This window comes from Drosophila obscura, unplaced genomic scaffold (genome assembly GCF_018151105.1).
Source record: "Drosophila obscura isolate BZ-5 IFL unplaced genomic scaffold, ASM1815110v1 contig_179, whole genome shotgun sequence".
Classification (NCBI taxonomy): Eukaryota; Metazoa; Arthropoda; class Insecta; order Diptera; family Drosophilidae; genus Drosophila; species Drosophila obscura.
Window position 1 is genome coordinate 3,314,727 of NW_024542766.1, and position 25,269 is coordinate 3,339,995.

The 25,269-nt window shown below is 41.9% G+C and overlaps 1 protein-coding gene across 2 annotated transcripts; it reads left to right on the plus strand.

Annotated features, from left to right (window-relative positions):
- Nucleotides 1–25,244, plus strand: LOC111081580 (zinc transporter 2). Of its 2 annotated transcripts, XM_041592335.1 has the most exons (9): nucleotides 1–108; nucleotides 203–362; nucleotides 2,240–2,412; nucleotides 8,719–8,829; nucleotides 9,911–10,031; nucleotides 14,618–14,797; nucleotides 23,431–23,986; nucleotides 24,435–24,582; nucleotides 25,084–25,244. In XM_041592335.1, exons 2-9 carry the CDS (start codon nucleotides 331–333, stop codon nucleotides 25,227–25,229), a joined length of 1,467 nt encoding a protein of 488 aa, XP_041448269.1. In that variant the 5' UTR covers nucleotides 1–108; nucleotides 203–330; the 3' UTR covers nucleotides 25,230–25,244. The 2 variants fall into 2 exon arrangements, with proteins under 2 accessions (XP_041448269.1, XP_041448270.1); XM_041592336.1 differs by lacking the exons at nucleotides 1–108; nucleotides 203–362; nucleotides 2,240–2,412 and adding an exon at nucleotides 2,677–2,989.
- Nucleotides 25,245–25,269: the final 25 nt, after the last annotated feature.

Here is a 25,269-nt window from a genome sequence, read left to right on the forward strand (position 1 = left end):
TGCTCTTGTCTTGTCTTTCTTTTCCAGTTTAATCCATTCACACACACACGCACATGCACCCACACACTGCACTCGGCTCTCTCGCTGGCGTCGCGTCAGCCACAAGTTGTAAGTTTTATCTGTCATTTATCTAGTGTTTGCTTTTGATCTTATCATTCTCTGCCTATCCTCCGCTCTTTTTCCTTTCGCTTATCTCGCGCAGCTTCGCTGGGGCGATCGGATCAAATCTCTGGCATTCCTTCCATATAAGAAACATTTCTCCGTCAAAATTTCTGCTGTCACGTTGTGTTTTGTGTTGTGTTGGTGCGTGCTTAATTGTTAAGCAATAATATGTCCAAAAACGAGGATACACCCATTGCCAAGTAAGTGTTAAAAGGACGGGGACGGCTTATCGTCTGACTTTTGGCATAAATTTACGTGGAAGGAATAAAAAGTTTCGCAAATATATAAAATCTCTTTTGGGTAAAATTAACATAAAGTGGAGAGCCCAAATGAGCTGCTGATTTGTTAAATAACCGTAAAAGCGGACAGCGTGGGAGCGGTCACAACTGTGCCGGCTCTCTCTCCCTCTCTCTCTCTCTTACTGACTCTTTGTGTTTGTGTCTGTGTGGGGGTGTGTGTGTGTAGGTGCGCTTCTGAAAGGCCTCGAAAAGTTGGATAGAAAAAAAATTGAAGTGGCTACGCTACTCTACGTATTTTGCTATTCGCCCATTCTTCTTTTAGTTTCCTTTTTGTCATGCCCTTTCTGTAAAGGGTATGACGATTTATTGATAATATAAATGCCATGGGTATCCGTAATGCGTAATTTATTAACAAATCTTGGAAACAATTGCCAATTGTCGTGCCACGTCCTTCAGTACATTCTGGCGATATTTCTTGACTCTTTCGAGATATTTGATGCTTGCCTCAATGCTCTTCCTCTCTGCACCTGTCAAAGTGTTGGCCGAGCGTCCATTCAATTTTTCGTTAATTTTTTTCTGAGTGTCCTTCTCGATCTCCAATGCATTATCAATTGCAACAAGTTTACGAAACATACGCTCTTGTAACTTATCGACGATCCAGATGTAAAAGAACGCACTCGCAGTGCCGAAATTCAATATTAAGAGTACGCTACCCAAAATATCCATAATATTTTAGAGCAAACAATTAAGTTAAGGGGAAATTTTAGGTTTATGTAGAATCAAGTTAAGTTAAGGGTTTGGACTGACATAGATTAAAAAATGAACTTTGTTTGGAATATGCCTACTAATTCCTAGCTGAAGCTCCCATTCCCATAGCATTGTAGTTTAAGGGTATTTAAAGCTTCGCTTACCGCTGGCTGGCCTTTACTTTCATCTTATGTATTTTTTCTTTTTTGTTCTGGGCGCCCTCATACCGCTTGCAATTGCGCTGAGGAAAGTTGCAGAGGCAAGTAGTTTAGCGCCATTTGCACTTTTCGTAGTAAAAATTACGCACACTTGTACCACCCCCACCCCTCAGACGATGAAAACTTATCACACATACAGATGGGGGGGGAGCTGATGAAGAAGGTGGCACTTGCTGCCTCCTGGAGTTGGCATTGGCAAAAGGGGCGTGGCCTTTAAGTAGTCCTTGCTCGTAGTTTTCGTTAAGTAACAAAACTTCAAATTGAATTTTTCGCTGCACTTTTCATTTTAGCACCTATCAAAATAAAGAAAAACCCTTTTTCCGAAGCATCTCGGCGCCTCATTACAGTGGCAACTGCCTGATGATGGTCTGTGGTTGTGGGTGGGCCAGGGGGCTGGCACAGGGTATGTGTGGAATGTGCACGCTTACATTGTGTCTGCTTAAATGCCGCAGTTTCTTGCCAGGCAGCAGCGAGCAGCCAACAGTACGTTTTAATTCTCTTTTGGGGTTTTTCCTGGCAGTTGAAGTTGCGAGCATTTTCCCTTCACCAAACTAACAAAAAAAAAAAAAGGCAAAAAGTTTTCCTTGCAGTCGCTGCTGCTGGCTGCATCGTCTTTTACTTGTTTATTGCCAAAAACAGTACATTTCTATAGAAACTTCTAATAGAAAATCCAAAAAAAATAAAAATAATTCCATTTAAGGCGGTTTTTGGGGCAGTAAATTTAACAGATATCGGGATCAAACAAAAGCCTATTTAAATGGTACTAAAATATATCTCTCGCTTTACTTTCATTGGTTTAATTAATTAATTTGTTTTTACATAGTTTCTTTACTTTATTTAATTTATTTTAATTTTATTTTCTTTTCCACACAGTTCGGCAAAGACCCGACGAAATAACTATGGAACGGCTCCAAGCTTTCGCCTGCTGGAGCAGGGGCAGCTGCAGGCCCAGACCCATGGTGGCAATGGCAACAACAATAACCCAGCAACGCCCTCAACACCTTCACAAATTTTTTGTTTGCACGGACGCTCCAATAACGTGGAAGGTACGTACATAGCCTGCACACTAACTTGTGGCTGGCACTGTGACAACTGTGGCGCTGGGCACTTTCGTGTCGCTTTCAATCAGTTGTGTGGGTGGTTGAAGGGGGTGAACAATTTGCAGTCATTCACAAATGATCAAGAAAACGCAGCAGGCAGGCATTTTTCCAGCAAAAGTCAAATGCAAATAAATCGAATAAACAAAAAAAAAACAACAAAAAAAACAAACACGAAAATAAGCAAACAAAATTAGTTTTTCCACCTAACGTTTCTATTCGTTTCGTTTCGTTCGTTTTCTGTAATATTTTCGTGAATTTGTTGATTGTTCGTAAGTGTTCCGTTCCGTTTCGTTCAGAAAATCGAAAAATTTTGTGCAATTTGTGAGAGAGAAGAAACTACATATACCAGCAGTATCGGGGATAAACGATTCGCTAATTGGCAGACGGCACGAAAATCGGTAGGAAATGAATGATGTCCGTGGTGTTGGTGCTGGCGATGGCAATGGCGATGCCGCTGCCAACAGCAGTGTTTATGGCAAGACGACGCTGGATAAGACTCGCATCGAAATGTTGCATGACTACGGTAAGCGAAAGAACCAACTTGCCACCACCTACACACACACACACACAGCAGCCCATCAATCAGCTGATGCTGCTGCTGCTGCTGCTCCCTTACCGATTTTGGAGCAAGTGCTGCCCACGCCTCCATCATCTGGGAGCATAATCATAATTTATGCTCTTTGGTGACACAACGCCACTGGGAGCAGCATCCAGAGAGAGAGAGCGTAGAGTAGTAGACCGCATCCGACTATTGGCATATGCCATAAATCGCAAAGAGGAGCAGCAGCACCACCACCAGAGAGAAACATCTCTGCTGCTCCTCCTCGTAATTTACTTATGACAACGTTCGATGGGGCTCCTCCCCCCCGCCTACCCAAATAAATGTTGGGGTCATTTTTGCTGCCACTCAAGCTACTATATATCGTAGGAGCCAGAGACTCCAGCGCCAAGAATCGTTCAGCAAGTTTATATTTTAATTTCCTCTCAACGGAGTCTGCAAGATGTTCAATTTTTTCCGCTTTTTTTCGGTGGATGATTCGATTTATTGGCAGACGATGAACGACGGAACGACGACCCCCCTAAATGACATTAGCTTGTGTCTAGACGGTAGATGGTGCAGCAGGTCTAGCAGGTTTAGTCTTATGAACAGTGCAGCTTTACTTTTTGCGGATGCATTTTTATTGACTGCCTAGGGGAGTTCTTTATGGCAGGGCATAAATGTTTAAAGTTGTGCAAAACCCAAGAAAGTTTTTAGGGATTTATTTAAGGAAAATGTTTGATAGGGAAAGATGGAAGACAATCTAAGCCGAAATAGCTTTCTGAATGAACCAAGAGGCACGAAGAGATAAGCCTTTCAAGGCAGACTGCGCCCCAAGCGACACTAAATCGAAACTGGTGACGCGTGATTCCAAAAAGAAATGCAAGCGACCGATGGGTGCTGCCGCATGACGCGTGAAACCTTTGAACCAACAAAAAATATAATTGGTAAAAGAGTTTTAGGACTTAGATTTATTTTATGGCAATATAGGCGGCACCAACATACAAAATATACGACTAGCCTCTGTTTCTCCGAGTTCTTTCCATTATAAACGAATTAGTGACTAAATGAAGCAAAAGTCAAGCTCTTTGCATGACTGTAGGCGTAAATACTTTGTTTTTACAGCTTAAATGTCTATATAAAGATATTTGTATGAAAGATTTAGGCCTACACACAACTTATGCGACAGATATGCTTCTTGGGCGTAAGAAAAGAAATCCCCCTAAATGTGTGGGTATACCAAAAAGACCCTTCAGTGTCTAAGGACCACCCACACAAACACACACATATTTGTGTATGTATTAGCGTTATGTTTAAATATAATATGCAATCATCAGAACGCTTTCAGTGCATTCAATCATAGTTCAGGTAACAAGCTCACCCATTAAATGACCCGAGAGCACACCCCTACCCCTACCCCAACCCCAGCCCCAATTCAAGACTCAAGACCAAGTCAAAAGCAGTTGCAGCAGCTGCTTCCAATTGTGTGTGGGCCCAGTCCCTAGTTAGTCGTTCGTTAAACGCGGCCCAGATGGGACCTGGTACTGCGCTCCCCTTGGCACCTTGGTACACAAACCCATATGCCGATATTCTGGAATACTAATCAGTTGGCATAGCATACGCAGTAGTTGGTTCCATCGTTTCCATGCATAGTGATTCCACCCATCTCATCGTTATTGTTATCGATGCGTGTTTTGGACTTTGGATAACATGGATTTGTTCAATCGGAAAGAGCAGAACAGTAGCGAAGGTAACTATGTATGGAATAGTGTGGCTAATGAGGAACAGGCCACAGATATATATGGGTAGGTAGGTGGGTAGATAGATGTGTCGCAAGGGGCTAGACTTTTGGATGCAATTGGAGATGGAATTTCTAAGGAATTTGTCTGAAAGATAAGCTAGGAAAGGGGCTGATAAGAAATGGGAGAGTACTAGAGAAGAAGGTGAAGATTTTGTTCTTTAAAATGACTTCCAAACTACAAGTAAAAAGTTACATATTCCCTCCATTTATCTATTTAAATTAATTTGAATACATTAGGAAATAATATTCCCTTTTATAATAATATTTGTTTATAGGGCAATTCTTTGTAATCTCTTTGCTGATTTTAAGAAAGTACTAAAGTCTTGAAAGATTCGAAATTGAGTGACTATCTCTGTGGAACTCATTCATGTTTTTATATCTAGTAGATAATAAAACATGCAAGGCTTTGAGAACTTGAGAAAGTAGATCATGGAACTTTAGATTGTAGTGCAAGCTTACAGATTGAATATTCATAATATTTATAATTGATAAAATTGCATTTTATTACAAATTTGAGGGAATAGTTCAAGTAAAATAATATTTTATAATAGGTTTACCAATTCTAAAATCTTAAGATATTAATTAATAAAATACCATTACCATTCATAATATTATTTCTGACTAAGTTCTTGGAAGGTTTTTAACCATTTTTGGTACCTAAAAGTCTAAAAAATTTCAGAGATTTAATATTGATTTATGATCCTATTGAAATAATTATTTAAACCATTAATTGAATCATCAGATTAACCATTTAACCATGCAATAATCTTTCTAAAAACACCTGCGCTCTGCCCTTTGAATAATGCAAATATAGTTATTGATGAATATTTGATGATTTTCCTTTTTGTGGGATGATGGAACACCTTTCGTCACATTGTTGACAAAACACACAAAGCGATGGATTGGCGGCATTCATATTTGCACATAATGGAATACACTCGCATGGAGTAGTAGTCGTACACTCGTACTCGCTAGCCTTTGTTGCAGATTTATTTCTATTCAATTACGGACCCGTTTTGTGTGCACTTGGGATCGAGTTTTGGGTTCCCACTTGCATTGCATTCCCACTTCTGCCATTAATTATTTATAAGTACATAAAGCACACAATTGTTGTTATGGCTGGATGGAAGGCAGCAAGGTGCATGCCACCTGCAACCTCTCCACATACTTTCCGCATTGCGCAAACAAACAGGGAACGCAAAAAGGAGGACGCGGATGCACAGCCATGGACGACGACGACGAGGACGACGACGACGGTCCAAGGTGACCAATTAAAGATGCAGATGGATCGGAGTTGTTTAAATTGCAAGTATGATGATTCTTATGCATCAGATGGTTGCCTCTGCTGCAGCTGCAGCCTCGGATGCGGGTCTAATAGGTGAAATTTTCACGTGCCACAATTGCAGTCGTCATCATCATCATCATCATCGTCGTCGTGTGTGTTTTCAGAGCCGGGCAAGGTACCAGTACCGGGCCTTGGTTATGCACTGGAATTTAATTTCGCTGCCGGCATTGTTACTGCCACAGAAAGAAAGAGCGAGTGAGTGAGAGAGAGACAGAGAGAGGGAGAAAGAAAGAAAGAGATGTCATATGGGGACACGAAGAGGATATGCGAACGAGGAGGTGGCAGTGCAGAGAAGAGGTCGCCAGCAGCAGACGGGTGGCGGGCGGCCAGCAGGCGTCGGGTGTGGTGTCCTTGCTCTGAATTCAAATGAAGAAACCGCGCTCGGAACTACAGGAACTACGTGAATATTAGAGCTGGGAGACACGTGACACGAAACGGTGAAAGAGTAACGGAACTATGTAAACATTAGAGATGGGAGACAGTCGGAGTGGAGCGTGAGACGATTCGATAGACTTGCAGGGAACTTTGTCTAACTTTTAATTAGAGTAAAATAATTTTGAAAGATAATATTTGATAAGAAATGGCCAGAAAATGAAGCGATCGAGGCATAAAACTATAAAGCTTTAATTGTTAAATAGATTCCATATTTTCCTTGCTCAAACAACAGAAAATCTCCTAATCCTGCACTTGAGGAACGTATAAAAAATACCCAAATAAACATTTCTAGACTGAGTACGCCTCAAGAATTCCTAACGCACACATCTCTGACAAAATGAACGGCAGACCGACCAGGCTAGCGAAGCATATGCACATGTGTGAAGCCACCTTTCTCCTGGTGGACCAGCAAACAAAGGGGGACCAGAAGAAGGCACTGAAGCAGCAGAAGGAGATGGAGATGGAGCTGAAAGGAGAAAGCAGGAGCTGTAGGGTAGAAGGCGGAGAAAGCAGGAGCTGTAGGGTAGGAGGTCGGGAAAGCAGGAGCTGTAGGTAGGAGGTCTGGGAGCAGGAGCTGTAAGGAGGTCTGGGGCAGGAGCTGGAAGCAGCAGCAGTAGGGGCAGGGGCATGGGCAGGGGCAGAGGAGCAAAAGGAGCAGAAGCTGAAGCGAGTTGCAAGTGCAAAGAAAATGCATGCGGAAATGACAAAGCATGAAATACGGCTGCGACAAATGCAATAAAGTATTTAATAGACTGCTCCTAGCCAATGCTCTGAAGCGGCCACCAACAGCAGCAGGAGCAGGGGCAGCAGCAGCAACCGAGCAGCCGAGCAGCCACTACCCAACTTTCGCTGCCACTGACACCCAAAAAAAAAAAAGGAGAGAAAAAAAAAACAAGGAACAAAATCCAAAGTACAGAAATACAGCAAAAAAAAAGAAAACGAAGCGGGAAAACTTCCGGAAATGGGTCATATAACCCGTAACGAAACCATATGGGAGAGGCGTGGCAGCAGCAGCAGCAGCACCGAGGGAGCAGGCGGCAGCAGCATTGGTGGTCATTATTCACGTACCATGTTAAATAAATTTAAATGCCTGTTTTGTAAATATGTATTGCTCATGCTCAACGGCATAACAGATGGCCCCAAAGGGCAGCAGGCGGAGCAGCAGGAGGAGTACAGGAGATGCAGCAGCTTAAAACTGCTTTTTCAGCGTAAAGAAAGCGATCCCCCAAAAGGGCGACAGGATCCACAAACAAACACACACCCTGCCACATTGTTAATTTAACACATTCGCAGCACAGGAATATCCCACGTAGTTTATATTCTTCAGCAAGGACCTAAAGGAAACAATCATGCAATTTATTCAATGCCAAAAGAAATGGGTAGAGCAAAAGTAAATATGTGGCGAATGAATGCAAACAAAAGCGAAGAAGAGGCTTTATTTTTGGGCAGAATAAGAACAATCATCATTGTAAATTCTGCATATAAAATAATAACACAATGGCTTTTGGGTACCAATTAAAGTGGGTGACAAAAAATGACATACTGAATAAAAGTAAATGTGGATTCATTTCAAATGAATGTTAATAATTTTTGCTTTTATTGTTTGAGTATTCAAATGTTATATTTTATAACATTTTCAGTTCATTTCAGTTATTATAAACAAATATATAGAATTATTTTTTATTTTATTATATAGAAATATTTTATATTTTATTAAAGAGAATAGAACATTTTATATTTATATTATATTATATTATATTATATTTTATTTCTTGGTTAAAAAGACAATTTGGAGATTAAGCCTTTATTTTACACTTTTCAAAAACCTTGCCCAAAATCAAATCTTTTCCAAAATTTGGAGATTAAACCTTTATTTTACACTCTTCCAAATCCTTTTCCAAAGTCCTTGCTTAGTGTTATTCCATGGCTTGAGCTGTGCATTTATTTATTATTTTTTTAATCAAAGTTTGAAACCCTTTTTGCCTGTATATTTTTTCACTGTAAAATTCATCGAAATATACACTAAATATCAGTTATTTTTTTTACCTTTCCCAGATTTTTTTATTAGTTTTATTAGCTCTTATATTTTTTTTGAAATATATTTAATATTTCTTCTATTTTTTTTTGTTTCAGTTCGAGATCATTGCCATCGTGCCCGCAGCGAGGGTGTGGATGTAAAGGCCCGTCGCAAGCTGATTATTGCCAGTATTTTGTGTCTGGTTTTCATGATTGCCGAAATTGTGGGTGAGTAGTGTAGCAGCAGACTCGAGTTCATTTTTAATGCCACGGGGAAGTTGCCCATTCATTACGCGAGAACCCACCCCCCCCCACACCCCGCCTTTGAGTGTTCGGCGGACTGGTCTTTCAATTCCAGAAATTCCCCACCTTTTTTTTCACTTCCTTTTTTTTGCTCTTTCTGTCTCAATTCCCAAACTAATTTCGCTCACCTCTGAGAAACTGAGCCCACAAATAAACAAGCAAGTATAAAGAAGAACAGAGAAAGCAGAGAAAAAGGAAGAAAATGTGAAAGTCAAACAATTCGGGCAGCAAAAAGGGAAAACGGAAAAGGGATACGGGACAAAGGACAGCGGACAGCGGACACGGGACAAGCAATACAAGCAGGAGACGACGATGACGATGAGGACGACGACGACGACGAGACGATTAAAAACTGAGCACCGGAAGTGCAACAATATGGCGACCGGAAGGGCTTACTGTCTGCTGTCAACCCCGTCTCACTTCTCGCTTCATTTATGACAAGGGGATGGGCAGGCCCTTAACAGCAGCAGGAGCAGAGGGTAATCGGTGGAGTCAGGGGTGCTGGCTGGGGGTTCTGTTGGTTATACAATAAACATTTAATTTTCGAGTGGCGACGATGTCTCGGGCTCCTTGGACGGACGGCTGTTGCCGTTAATCGCTTTGCAATTACCTACAATGTGCCCATTTCCCTTCCTACCCTTCCTACCCTTCTACCCCATCTCCAACCCATTGGCGATCTGGCAGAGTAAAAAGGGATTTTTTTTTTGCCCAGTACCTTTTGCTGTGGCCTTCTCTGTTCGCTTTCAAATCGAAACTGTTGTCCAAGAGAGCTCCTCCTTTTTGCTGTTTTTCTTTTTTTTCGTACACACAACCAAAGCCGAGGGGATTGTCGAGTCCTTGTATACCCTTAACCGTACCCGTACCCGCACCCGTACCCTTATCTCTTTGTACCTCTCTCCCTTCCAATCATCTCCCGCAATTCCCACAGATTGTCGAGTTAATTTTTTGCGCATTTATTTACTCACTTTCCCCGCCATTCGCACCAATCTGCTCTTCTTCTCCACAGGTGGCTACCTATCGAACAGTCTCGCCATTGCCACAGACGCCGCCCATTTGCTCACAGATTTTGCCAGTTTTATGATCTCATTGTTTGCCATCTGGATTGCCGGACGTCCATCTACGCAAAGGTAAGTACCGGCCCCCACCCAGCCACGAATTTCCATTCTCTCCCCCAAACAAAAAATGGAGACACTGCCAAAAGGCATTTGAGAACGAGTGGGGGGACGATTGGGGCACGACGGAGAGGGGGAAATCAATAAAACGTAAAGTTTTTCTCTTTTTTTCAATCTTATTTCCATTCGTCTTTTTTTTTTTGGTGTTGCCAAGTTCTGTGACATTTTGGGAGTACGCTTCCCCTCCATCACGATGGAGACCAAAAGACCCTTTTTGCGCAAGTAATGTAAAACAATTTTTTGGAAAATATCCTTTCTTTTGGCCCAACTTTGGGTATGCCAACTATTTGGGGCATTTATTTCTAGAATTTAAGTGGCGCCAATGTTTAAAGATAGAAGAGATTTAGCTGTAGGTATTCACCCAAAAAGAAACTTTTAACTTAGTATTTTTAAGAAATTATTCTTTGCAAAAAAAAGATTTATTAATTTAAATCATTTGCGAGAAATCTGTGAAAAATATTCTCCTTCAAGTAGTCCTTAGGTAGTTCTTGCAGTGATATACAAAATAGTTTTGATAATGGGATACAAGCAAACCTACGTAGAAATTAAAATAAACCATTAAAGCATTTGAATGTCGACACTAAAAAAAACAGAAGAAACTTTTGAGATATTAATTGAGGCAGAAGTCTCATTCGGATACTCAAATTTATTTGGAAATTTAAGAGAAATTAAAATAGAGCCATTAAAGTGATAAAGTTCATTATTCTAGGGATTTATATTGGTGTAATATTATTATATATTACTTTATTATTGAATTATATATTAATTTATTATTATTAATATTATTATATATTAATTTATTATTATTTTATATTCTATTAAAACTCTGCTAAACTTTATGCTACAGAGCTACACTCTAATATAGCTTAATATTCTGCTGCTCTGCTGTTCTGTTACTTATTTTCCATTATCTCTCTATGCATCAGTCTTGATCTTTATAATGCTCTTTAAATTTCGAATATCTTTCTCTTATTTCTTTATATAATTTATTTATTCGAATCGTAGTGTATTTGAATGGGTCTTGCATTACAATTTATATTCCATTTTTCTTTAGTGGCGCCCCACTATAATTTCTGTCGCTCGACTGGGCCCATGGCACATGGGCGTGCCCTGTGCCCTGCCCATCTTCCCCATCCTTTTCTCCATCTCTCTCACTCACGCTCTGTGTAGTTTCAAGCAGCCGTGTCTCCGGTTGGGCCTCCATTTCCCCATTCGCCATCGTCTAATTAGGCGAAAAGCCTGTTTCCAAATTTTCAGTGCCTTCCTCTTTTTGCGTCCTGTGGTTGCTTTTGTTGCAGTTGTAGCTCTGTTGTTGCTGTTGCAGTTGCCTCTGCCTCTGTTGCTGCTTTTGTTGCAGTTGCCTGCTGCTGTTGTTGCTGCTGCCTCTGTTGCTGTTGCTGCTGCTGCTGTGGCTGCTGCTTCTGCGTACAGTTCGGCCGTTGCACATTTTTCAATTGGTCTTTGGGACCAAAAGCAAGAGCACTCCCTGCTCTACTGATGCTGCTGCTGTTGCTGCTGCTGCTGCTCCTCTGCATCCATCTTGTGCTCAAACTAGAAGGCAGAAGGCCAAAGGGGGAGGATCTGGGGGGTGGCAAGCGGCACGTTCTGCTCATTCATGCAAAAATCTCACTCACTCGACGACTCGACTGCAGCCACAAAGTGAATAATGAAAAACTTTTGCAATTTCAAGCGTGTTGCATGGTAATTTTGTAAATTTTGCTGCTGCTGCTGGTGCTGCTGCTGGTGCCTCAGACTCTGTGAATCAGCCTCCGACTATGCCCCTCGTTGATGTTGTTTCACTCTCTCAGTCTCTGTCTCTGTCTTGTGTTCTTTCTGGTTGCCATTGCCATTGCATGGGTGCTGCATGGCTGCATGGCTGCTGCTGCTGCTGCTGCTGCTGCATGTTTGTTGGGATTGGTGGTGGCAATGAGGAGGCCTTAGTGTTCAGCCTTAGCTTCAGTCTGGTCTGGAAGGAATGGTCTCTGTGTGCGGTTCGCAGAATTTCTACCCCACCACTCCTTGGAATTCTCTGCTTGATGCCAAACAACCACCCACCCAACCATTGTGGCGCCCCCGTTGCCGAGTTGACAAGCCTAATTTATCAAAACAAAACACATTTGCACAATTGCAGCGGCAAACGCAGAAAACGAAACTCAAAACGAACCTAAAACTAAAACACGGTACAGCACAGTGAGCTAAAAACTATTTATTTTGAATACAATTTTTTAGAGAGTAATGGGAGGAACATTCTTAGGTTCAATACTCGGCACTATGCTCAAAAAAACTTAAATAAAAAATTAATGATGATGATGGACCGCGATTTATTACGAATTTTCGTAAAGAAACGTAAAGAAATGGCGATAAAAACCGCAAAACAGACCCATGCAACTTCCCATAAATACACAATATACATCTTTCGGGCGAGACTTCATGCTTACATTTTTGTATGAGCAAAAATAAAACTTTTAACTTACTTTAAAAAATAACTATATATATTTTCTGCACGAAAATTCTTAATAAATCGCGTTCCATCGAGGGAATTCTTTTCGAGATCTTAATAGCATATCGAAAATTTAACAATTCTTGTAAATGATTAAGACTTAGATATGATAACTTATACATATGAAATTTCCATGAAAGATCACACAAAGTGCCTTACAATTACTAGCCAAATAATCCTTTAATTTAGGCATGAATCGGAGAGGAAAAGTATACATTGCTATCGAAATTAAATGCATGGTTTAACTCAATAATATTCAAACATTAAACTCTAAAGTACATATTCCAACTAAATAATTTACCCAAAATCAGCAGGCTCCTATTTCCGCTGCCATTTAACTTTGTTTCTTGGCCATAAAACTTCAATCACTTTTATTTATGTTTTATTTTATTTTATTTCCGTGCATTGATTTGCATTTTAAGTGGAATGTTTTTTCCGGGCTTGTCTTACATACGAGTACAAGGCCATATTTCATTTTCGCTAATCCCAATTAAGTGTTTCGGCTACTTACTTTTAATTATCATGGTGCCAGGACCCACTGTGTGAGGGCGCTGCAACCATTGAGGCTGCTGCTGCTGCTGCTGCTGCTCCTCCAGCCAGCTAGCACCGACAGCAGCAGGCGGTCATTAAGCAAATGGCTGCACTTGCAACAGCAACGGGGGCCCCGCTCCCCTACCTCCCCTCCCGTACCGACATACCCACTACTATATATATTCATACATATATTGGACAGAATCTGGGGAATGCAGCAGCAGCAGCAGCAGGGAGTGGGCAGAATGGGCAGGAGTTGGAGGACACGACGGATGTTTGCTGGAAATTAAATTGTATTATTATGGCGAGACATTCGTTGCTTTAGCTTCTGCTCCTAGGGGCTGCTAGGCGGCTGCCTGGCATCGCATTAGTTAGCAGGCTGGCAAAATTGTTGCCTTTTGCCATTATTTCAATTTTATAACGAGAGTGGCGGCATTCGCCTCTCCTCTCCTGCTGTCGGTTACCGGTTACGGTCTGCTCTTTCACTTGGGTAGGGCTTTAATTGAACGACCCTCGACTTGGTCGCCGTTGCCGTCGCCGTCCTCGTCCACGTCGTTGAGGTGTTGACTTTGAACCAACCGAAACAAACAAAAATATATACCAAAAATATATGCGAGTATGTACGTGTAGGTGAACGCACATGCAAAACGCTCATTACATTAGGGAAAAAGGAGGGGAGAAAGCGAACTGCCGCTACTCCTACTATTCCTACGGCAACAACACCGAAAAATTATCATCTAGGTAGGTAGAACCACACCCCAGAAAATGAAAATGGAAACGAGAATTAAAACCTTTGTGTGTGTGTGGAAACTCAAATTAAAATGGCATTTAACAAATTTTTGGTCACATTTATCAAGTCCCTGCTAATGCCTGACTTGACTTCTCTATGCTATGGAAAATCATCCCCCCCCACATCTGATCTCTCCCATCCCCCACATACTCTATAGAAATTGGGCATCATGCCCCACACACATATTCCACAGAAATTTATGTGAGTGTGTGTGTGTATTTTGTTTTGCAAGTGTTTTGTTTTTGACATGGCCTTTCTTTGAGGTTTGTTTGGAAATTTACTGTGAGTGAAGCTTCCTTTGATTGGTCGTAAGTAATTCAATTAAATGTTGTTACACACTTTTGGTATACAGTTAACGATGATAGATGAAAATAAATTTAATTTGAATGCAATATAATTTAATTTTCAATTGAAATTTTAAATGTAAAACTTATTTTAGAGCAAGAATGCCTATCAAAATAATTACAGACATCTATTGATAGTTAAAAAAGAGTTACAAGTGGAATCTAAACGATAAAATGTACAGGGAAAAAATAGAAAAGTTTAATATTTAAGTTCTTTTGTTAGAAGAATTCTTAAAAATTCCTTTGGCAACTTTAAGAAGCAAAGTTTTTCGTGTGCAATTGCACAGGAAATACTCGTAGTTATTTTTCCTGTTACCGGCACACCTTACACATAATTTCTGATGCTTTTTTCTTATTGTTTCTTATCTTTTGACAGGATGTCCTTTGGCTGGTATCGCGCCGAGGTCATTGGCGCCATGGCCTCTGTATTCCTGATTTGGGTCATCACTGGCATACTCGTCTGGCTGGCCATCGGACGCCTCATTACGGGCGACTTTGAGGTGGATGCCAGGATCATGCTGATCACATCGGGACTGGCCATATTGGTTAATGTCATGTAAGTACGCTGCTGCTACCTATCCGTTACTATATGTAGATCTTTGATGGCAGAGCGCTGCTGTTTGCTTGCTGCTGTCTGGGGCTGTCACTCCTTCTGTCTATCTGTCTATCTGTTTGTGCGACTGTAAAGTTTTCCCGCTGTTTTCCCACGGGCAGTTTTCCAATTGCAATTGCCGCAATCAACTTGTCCCGGATAGGGAGCGAGGAATAGAAGGAGGAGGCCCAGGGGTCATGGCAGGGCCAGCAAATGGGTCAACATAGTGCTGCAAAATGTCTCTGCGAGGTGGTGCCCGTCGATCCTCAAGCCCAAGCATTGCCAATGCTCATTCCCTTTGTGGCATTCCCCCACGTATACCCTACGCCAGTTGTTGCGGCAACTTTCTCCACATTTTAGCGACAACTTTTTCCACAAGTTTAGAATTTTTCCACCTCCTATTGCTCTGCTCTTTCTTTTTGTGCGATTTTTTTTCTTCTGCGTCAACAAAAGGCCAAAGCGACGAGCAACGACTACGACGACGATGACGACGAAGAGGAGTTTGCTTGGTGTTTGCCTTGGCTAGCCCCAAAGGTGGTGTATTCGCCAGACTGGGGACTGGAGGGTACTCTCACCCCCCAATGCCAGAGTACCCTTCGTATAATGCCTGCTGAAGACTCTGTCGCTGTGGATGCGATTGGATTTTATTTCAATTTGGAAAGCTTAAAAATTTAATCGAGAGTTGACAAAGTTTTCAAAACGCTTTTCAACTGCCATTGCGCCAGGGTGTACGCTTTTATGATCTTTAGATGGTGGGCACCAACGAGTGTTTTTATGATATTTTGATGGGACTACTATTGAATGATCTTTTGATGGGGCAGGTCCCTTTCAGAAAAATTTCATTTGGAATTTCATATATTTATATTTCTATCATTTACACGATTTTCTATAAGCCAGATGGTTCCCTAATACTGAGAAAATGTCTTAAAGTATTTCTTTAAAATACATACAAAGTTTTTTCAAATTTTTCCCTTCTCCTAATAAATTAAAGGATTTTTCTTTAAAATCATTACCCCCCAAATGAAACATATTATTTATCGATAGCATATCTTTTTATGCATAATTTAATTTAATTTAATTTTAACGAATAATTTAACGAATATCGCCATCGATTTTTATCTATAGCATATCAATTTTTTCTATCGATTTATATCGATTTGTTTATCGATAAATAGTATAGATCCTGAATTAAAAAATATATTTCATGTGCATATTAGAGGCATATTTCTCTTCGTTTTCCAATTTCCTAAACATTTCCGCTTTCTGCTTGTTTTGATTCCGTCGAGTGCAGCACCTGCCAGGCAAGCATACCCATACACTGCCCAACTCCACGCCACCAACCTCTTTCCCATTATCAGCGCCTCTTCAACCAGCATGGCCCCCACCTCCCCCCCTGCTCTCCTGCCTCATTCATGCTCATTCATGTGGCTGTCGAAGCATAGTTTTTGGCGCATAAATCGCAACGTTCAATGCCTGAGAGCTGCGCACACACACATGCAACATGCCCTCCCCCCCACGCTCTCTCACCTCACTTTACCTCTCTCTCGCGCTCTCTCCCACCCCCTCCCACTATATCTCCCTCTTGTTGTTGTTGGTCGTAGTAGTGTTCCGGGGATAGCGCAAAAATTTTCCAGTTGACGTTGGCATTTTCACTGTTTGCCACTTGAATTGTTTGATTACGTGAATTGATTGTGAAAAACGTGCAGCAGAAGCAACTCTCGTGTTCTCCTTTCTCCTTTTGCTGCTGCCTGCTTGCTTGGCTTAGATGTTGTTGGCCAAGAAGACCAGAAGAAGTTGGCGGCATGGCATGGCATGGCATAGCTGAGGCCATCCCAAAAGATGCTCTGCCATAAAAATTGGAAGTAAAGTCAAGTCTGGGGGCTCCTCGAATGGATGCCATCTTGCTTTCATTCTCTGTGTTCGAACAACGGTATTAAATGGCCACCTTTTAACCGTTATGTGCGTTTGTGGCTGGGTGGCGGGGTGGCAGGGTGTGTCGATCATGTCCGTAGCTGGTAGTCGCTTGCAAAGTTTTCGCCAACCTATTTTGCTGCCACTGAAGGCTTTTTACTTAGTTTCATTTAGTTGTAGTAGAGGCTACTTCCTGTCTGGTTTTCATTTTCTCCAACGAGTTTTTAGTTCAATTAGCACAATGCCAAAAAACACACACACACACACATACACACGCACCACACCAGAAACATTTTCCCCCTCCCATTCCCATTCCACGAGTTTTCTTTGTGCTTTTGTTGGTGTTGTTGTTGGGTTAACTTTTGAGTGGCGGCAACGACGCGTCGTCCGACGACTTCACATCGTTAAAACGCCCATTAGGACCGCCAAAAGCAGGACCAAAAAAGGAGAAGGAACGTGTGAGTCGCTTCAAATGGGGAGGAACAAAAACGTACTCAGTCAGTATATACAGAGAGAAGAATTGAAAAAAAAAAAATTTTACATTTTACATTGATGGGTTAGTCGCTTCTCATCTACAAGATCTATTCTACATGAAAGATCAATTACAGTAATTTAGATACCGTAAGGGGTTGCTTGGCACTGAACGGCAGAGTGTGCGAGCGAGAAGGAAAATGAGTTGTGTTGTCGTTTGATGGAGGGGGGGCAGGGAAGGAACTGAAAATTAATTTCTTCATTTTGGCTATAATTATGATCCGATCTGATTAGATTCGGCAATCTGGTAGATATGGCCATTTTCTACATACTGCGTTTTTAGTTTTATCGTATCTTTAAATGTGCCTCCACATTTTCGACCTTTGTGGGAGGGGAAGGGGGGTGGGCGAAATTTTGATACACTAGTAGCAGATACACATGGCAAACAAAGGCCCTAGCTATAGACTCTGATGGCGTAACCTTAAGACGGACAGAGGGACAGACGGACAGACGGACAGACGGACAGACAGACATGGCTCTAGACGGTCTATTGATGCTGTAAGAATATATATACTTTATGGAGGGTCGGAAAGTTTTGGTGATTCTCGTAGCAGGGATCACTTACCACGAGGCAGGTACCCTCTTTTTGAGTACGGGTAAAAAGGAAGGCGGAGGCAGGCAGGAGATGAGTGAAACAGGAATAGACTGAGGGTAGAGAGAGAGAGAGAAGAAATGAACGGAGAAAATACAGTGAAAGTTATGCCAAGGGGAACAGTCGCTTCTAACCGGAGAGATCTTCTCACTGAAAGATCAATTAAAGTTGGGAATAGAGGACTTGGGAACTGGAGGAAATGGCAGATTTGTCTTAGTTGGATGGTATGAGATATCAAAGATATTTTGGGATATTTCTAATGTTGCAAAAAATTATTCTCTGAATTCTGCTTGTGTGCGTCATGCAGCAGCGCTTCTCGGTCGCTTGGATGCTCTGTTAACCTTTTAAAAAGTGTTTTCACTGTACCAGAACCTACACACACACACACACACAGTACGACTCTCATGTAGCGTGACCTTAAGCGGCAAGTGGGACATTAGCGAGAGCAAAAGTCAGTGAAATATGAGAGGTTTTTTTTTTGTGAACACTGGAAGGAGCGGGGTGTTGGTGATTCTTAGAGCAGGGGAAAGTGGAGGCAGGTGGGGTGCTTGGGGCAGGGAAGAAGGCAGGCAGGCAGGCAGGCGATGCTTAGTGAAGGAAAGACTGAGGGTAAAGAGGTGCTAAAGCAATTACAACCAGAGTGTGCCGCAGTAAGGTGCTGCTGGCAATGGGACTGAGAACCGGAATGGGAATGAGAATGGGAATGGAAGAATGGCAGTTTGCTTGTTGGACGGATGATTTTACGGAATTTTTTAATTAGTACAAATGTTTGGTCAAAGGTTCTTCTTAGTGTTGGAATGAAAAGTGAATTCTACCTCTACCAATAACCCTATTAATCTAGAGTTTGAATTAATTTAATGAATTTAAATAATAAATTTATTTGTCAATGAAGTTAAAGTGAAATTATATTAACTTGAATTTAAAAATTTAAACTCATAGCTGTGATCTGAATTTAAAATTTAAATTGTTTTAGATTAAATTTAAAATTTATTTATATATTATGCTCAAAGAAAAGTTAAATTTATTAAATTTATCTAAGGAATTTAAAATTTAAATTTATTTTATTAATTTAAAAATAAAATTTATTTAATGAAATTAAAAGTTAAATTTATTTAATGAATTTAAAAGTTAAATTTATTTAATGAATAAAAGTTAAATTTATTAATAAATTTATTAAATTAAATTAATTTTTAATTTAAATCTGTGTGTGTTTTTTTTTGCTTAAACAGTCAGTCAGTCAGTCAATTATTATGATTGTGTACATAATTAATAGCAATTTCAAAAGGTAAACCAAATTAAATTTAGTTTCAAAAGTCACCCACTTTCAAGAGACTTTATCTAACTTAATGTATGCCCAAAGCACATCAATAATGGTTTTTCTATACTCTCTTTAAAGATTCCCCATTATGTGGCTGCCTGCACTACTCATAAATTGTATGCCATTTATTGTATATGCTTAGTGTATTTACTATGTGAATATTGAGCCTCTACTACACTCCACGCTCCACTCTCCTGTCCAGCTGTCCATCCAGTCAGCCAGCCAGTCAGCCACTTGAGACTGGCATGGCAAGGCTGGGGCCAAAAGCTTGTTAGCCTGACAACTCAATTTCATTTTCAATTTCTTAAGACCACGCTGTGATGGTCTCCCAGGCTGTAGCCTGCTCTCTCTCGAAAAGCATCTACCCAAGCCAAATGTGGCCATAATTTGTCAAACCCACAAAAAGAAAGAAAAGAAAAAAAGCTGACAAAAAAAAAACTACAGCGTATGGTGGAAAAAACAACCAAGAAGAAATATAAACGATGATGAAGATGGGAAAGATGCGAGGCAGCGCGTTGATGGGCCACTAAATAAATTGTACCGAGCACCAGCAGAGCATCAGAGCTCCAGAGAGCCAGAAACCCAGAGATCCAGAGCCAGCTTCAGCTACGAGGCGCCTCGAATCTCCAGTTGCAGGAGGTGGCCACTCATTCGTCCTGGCTGCGGCCTGGTCAGTGGTGTTGCTTGCTCCTACTGTGATGCCAGGGATTCAATGCGAAGCACATACGCTTTTTGACTTTGAACATCCGATTGCCGAGGCATTACCGGGCTCCACCTCTCTCTCTCACTCTCTCTCTATCATTCTGCTGCCCCTGCTCCAGCGTGTGTGTGTGTGTGTCCTGGAGCGCAAAAAATGCCAATGCGAGCGACATTCCCCCAACATCAGCGGTGTACTCCCCTGCCACAGCCACTGCCACTGCCACCAGTGCTAACCCATGGCATTGTTGTTCCAACTGTGTCGCTGTAATTTGTAGCGCGCAATGAAGCATTTCCCTTGATTTTGCGGCATCTTTACTCGCCTCGTTAGTGGCCAACAAACGACAGCAGCCATGACAACACCAGCCATGACTCTGGTTCCTACGACCTACGGACGAGAGCTCCATAGCTGGCTGCCGGGCTTGCTGGCTTGCTGGCTCACTGGCAACGTGGCAACGTATACGCCATGTCCTGATTTAATTGACAGGAACATAAATATTAGCGCATATCTTGACTCAACTCGCCTTGGCTTTGGCTTTCCTTGTGTGTGTGTTGGTCTCTGGTCTGGTCTGGTCTGGTCGGGTCTCGGTTGGGTATCGTATGTGACTGTTGCCAGGATTTGCCGGCTGCTCCAGGATGTCTTGGGGAATGTGCACCAGAGCTCTGCTGGGTTCGGTTCTGGCTGGCTCCACAGTCCTGGATGTCATCCGGATGAGCAGCTCGTTAAGCTGTCGGAGGACGAGCAGGAGAATCCGGAGAACCAGGACTAAGACCAGCAACAGCACCAAGACCAAAGACACACACACACACAGGGATAACGACAAGGGGACACGTTTATTGCGCTCATCTTAACGCGCATTTTACAACCGGGTGTTGTTATTTATTTTGTTCGTGGTCTGTCTTAGACAGCCGCCGCCCCACGCTCTCCGCCCTCCCCCCAAAGCATACGGTAGAGTAAAGGGCTGTAAACTTCCTAAAAAAAACTTTTTTCCAAAAATTAACTGCAAGAAAGAAGAGAAAAATCCCAGAGGATGTCCAAGTGGCAGAAATCCTTAGGACTCCTTAGACAAATTGCTTATGAGAGAAAGTAATAGTGGGAAATTTATTTTTATTTATTTATTAAAATGGATTGTCTTTGAACGGAAAATGGTTTGTCTTTTGGGTAAAGTATGCAGGAATTATCTTACGTGGCTGAAAATTTTATTGATAGAAAAAATACGAATATTAGTTTATTTTTTTTGTTCATATTTTTATTATTATTATTATTTATTTTTATTCCATTTTGATGTGGTTAATCTTCTTTGCTTCTTAATCCTTCTTTCATTTCCTTCTTCTTTGAATCCATTTCAATTTTATTTTTCCAACGGAATTTTCATCCTTTAAATGGACTTGCAACCCTTTGGCCCCGCCTCTTTCTACCGTAAAGATTTTTGGCATTTCCATTCGCCGTTAAATTTAATTTTCCAGCTGGAAATGTTTTCATTTGACTTCTCCGAGCCAAGTTCGCTCTCATTTGGGGTCGTCGTACATCAACCCAGTTTTTCGTAGTAACTCCACCACTCCCCGACTCCACCCGTCGCAGCCAATCTAATGAACTTTTACGAGTATGGGCCCTGCCGCGCGACGTGATATCTTTTTAAGAGCATCAAATTGTCTTTGAGTCAACAATTGACGTTACGTCAATTAGCCGCAAATCGACATTGCCGTCGCAGGGTTTGAATGGGTTTTTTTGGGGGCTGTTCGGTCTACGGATTGTTTGCCGGCTTGTCTCTTTCCATCCCACACTCCCACAGAGTCGTCTGCTGCCGCTGCTGCTGCTCCGTGACTGTTCACTTTGTGCTTTGTGTTTGGGACCTGCCAATGGTTTGTGCGTAATTTATGCGAGTTTATTTATTGATGCCCCGGCACACAGTGCATTGTTTTCCCCGAAAAAGCCGGCTAAGTGCAGCCGGCGGACAAGAGTGGAGCCACAGCCCCATATATAGCTCAAAATCCATACAAAACGGAGCAGCAGCAGCAGCAAAAGCAGCAGCAGAAATCGTCTCTGTCCGTTGTCCGTGTTGTCCGTATTTGGGTATGTCGGTTGGCCCGACCATGGCCTTTTTCCTCCCAAATAGAAAACCCATAAATCTGCAATGTCGGAGCATTTAAAATGAATAAAAAGTCAATGTGCCGAGCTATTAACTGCCTGATGCATGCCGTGTGAGGGGGGACGGACGCACAAAGGGGGATTACGGGCGGTGGTGGCAAGTACTGGTAGGAGGAGGAGTTGATGGGGATACAGTGGAGACTAGTCAACCGGTTGCCATTTTCGACAATACATTTGTATTTGCATGCGGCAATGCATCCGGACGTACTCTGCAACTGGAGCAGAACCAGCCCCAGTCACAGACCCAAATGGGCCTCGGATTTTTGGGCACGGGCAGACGTTGGAGGAGGAGGGGGGGGCGGGGAACGACGATTCGCACACACCTTCCGGTACAGAGAACAGCAAAACATTGAAAACTGAACCTATAATGGGGCCAGGGAGGTGGTTCCATGGAGTACTAAGAGGAGGTGGTTCAGGGTGAGAGTGAGAGAGAGACTACAGTGTGATGGAGTCATTTATTTTTGAAAAGAAAAATGTAATTGATTTATGGATATTACTGGAAAATTTAGTAAAAGTTTAAAGGGGTTGCTAAATGTACACAAATATATTTCCGAGAGAGAAAGAGAAAATATTGTGTATATCAGCTATTATGGGGTTTATTTCTATTGTCTGTTTTGGTACTGGAAATTTATTGTAAGCACATTTAAAAGTTTTTTTGCTTTAAAAATTCAGTATGGGATTTTTTTCCTTTTTAAATATTTACATTAATTTTCGCAATAGAATGTATATTACCTTAATGGGAATCTTATATTTATATTTTACCTTACGGAAAATTCCCCTATCCGAATAACAGCAATTGCTGGACCAATTTCTACAATTAAACAATATTTAGCATGCATTTTTCTATACGAAAAAAAAATAATTCCAATGCAATAACTGAGCAAAAACACTGCCGGCTAGTGGGAATTTTTCAGTTTTAACTTTTATTTACGCTACAGAATTTATACTTATTTCTGTTAAAGTTTCTACTTTAAATTTAGTTTTTTTGTGTACATTTTCATTAAATATTTTTGATACTTTTTGCTGCACTTTGACCGCACTGTGCGTGACCTGTGTGTTTGCCCGTTTGTGGGTAGTGTTGTTGGTGCATTAAAATTCTGAAATAAAATACGAAACAATGCAAAAGCGTTGCCCGCATACCGTCCGCATCCGCCACACCACTCTCTGCCAACAAACACAACACACAAAAAGCAAAAAAACAAAAAAAAAAAAATTGGGAAGGAGAAGAATCCAACTTTTTGGGATGCGTTTTTGTTTTCGTACTGTGGCCTGGCTATAACGTGGCACAGACAGGCGGTGAGGGGCCACACCACATAGCTCTTGCAACATTTTCAAGTATATTAAATATTTGTGATAACGTTTTCAATTTCTTTCCCTCTTTCTCTCTCTCTGCCGTTCAGAATGGGCGTCCAACTGCAGCATGGGCACTCGCATGCTTTGGGCGGCGGTCATGGCCATAGCCATGGCGGCGGCGGCGGCAGCTCCAACAAGAAATCCAAGAAGCCAAAGAAGTCAAACAAAACGGGTCGGCTGCCGTCTCATGCCCATGCCACATCCACGCCATGCGCTGCCTCGCCCACAGAGCGAATTGAGGGCGGTGTGGCCTTTGCACCCGAGGATGCTGAATTGCCGGCCAGCGGATTGCCGACCTACTCCTATCAGAATGCCAAGTTGGTGGATCCGACTCTGGATTTGGAAATTGCGGCCGTGCTGGCCGAAACGGCGCCGGGTGCCCATCATCATGGCGGGTCGACGGGTCGTGAGGCCGTCAACATGAATGTCCGTGCCGCGCTGATCCATGTGATTGGCGATGTCATCCAGAGTGTTGGTGTGTTTCTCGCTGCTCTTGTGATCTACTTTTGGCCAGAGTACTCCATCGTTGATCCCATTTGCACATTTGTGTTCTCCATCATTGTGCTCTTCACCACCTTCACGATCATGAAGGATGCCCTGCTGGTAAGTGGTATGAAAGTAGAAAAAAAAAGGGATAACGTATTTGTTCGTAAAATTTTAACCTCTCGCTTAAAATATTTAAAATGTAATTTAAAGTCATTTAAACAGTTTTAAATTTCCAATCCATTTTAAATGTAATTTTCACACACAATTGGAAATGGCGAAAAGCATTTTCGTGACTTGAATCATCCATCAAAAAACAACACAAGAAACATGCTGAACACATTCAGCATGAAATTGAATAATAATATTAATTTAAAATTTCAACCATTCAATGAATGAACTGACTATCCATAATTGAATCCAATAATTTGATAGATATTGTTGAACCCGCTCTGAATAGGCAACAATTATCAAGGCATTGAGTTCATTTAACAATTAAAAAAAAGTAAACTACGCGTAGCGTTCAATGTCTGTGAAGTAATCAGAGATTATTTGTTGTTGCTTGCAGGTACTGATGGAGGGTACACCCAACTATATGCATTATGCCGAAGTGCTGCAGATATTCCAAGCCATTGAGGGCGTTGAGCGGGTCCACAATTTGCGCATCTGGGCGCTGAGCATTAATAAAGTGGCGCTATCTGCGCATTTGGCCATTGGTGAGTAGTAGCAGCCTCCACAACCCCTCCGGTGTGGTCCGTCCGACGGTCCGTCCGTCCATGTGTGTGGTGTGTGCCATGCCTCGAAACAGGCCAAAAAGGTTGCTGATACATGTGTTTGTCCATGGCACCCGTCGACCCAACCCGACCCCACCCCAACCGACCCACGTGCAAGCGCGCTTTGGGGGTATGGTAATTATCCGAATGGATTTGTTGTTGTTTTAAGCTGCCTTTCCTCCATACCACGAATGCTGCTGGCAGTCCTTCCTGCTGCCTGCTGCCTTCTACTGCTACTTGCCCATATCCATGGGCAGTCAGTGCGCAATTAGCTTAATTATTTTTGAAATGGCTTTTTAAGCGTGGACAATTTTGAAAGCGCGACTGAAGCAGAGGGCGGCGGGAGTGCGCTGTACTCCTCCTGCTCCCACCATTAATGTTATCATTCCCGCTGATACCGCTTAATCGTTTCCTTTTTTTTACCACCCCCCCCCTCGCACACAGCTAACAATGCCAATCCAAAGCAGATACTGGATGCAGCCACTTCGGCGGTACACTTGCGCTACAATTTCTTTGAGACGACCATACAAATTGAGGATTATACGGCCCAGATGGAGAGCTGCATGCAGTGCAATGTGCCAGAAAAGTAGAAGACCAAACCAACCCATGAACCAACTGAAATATATAAAT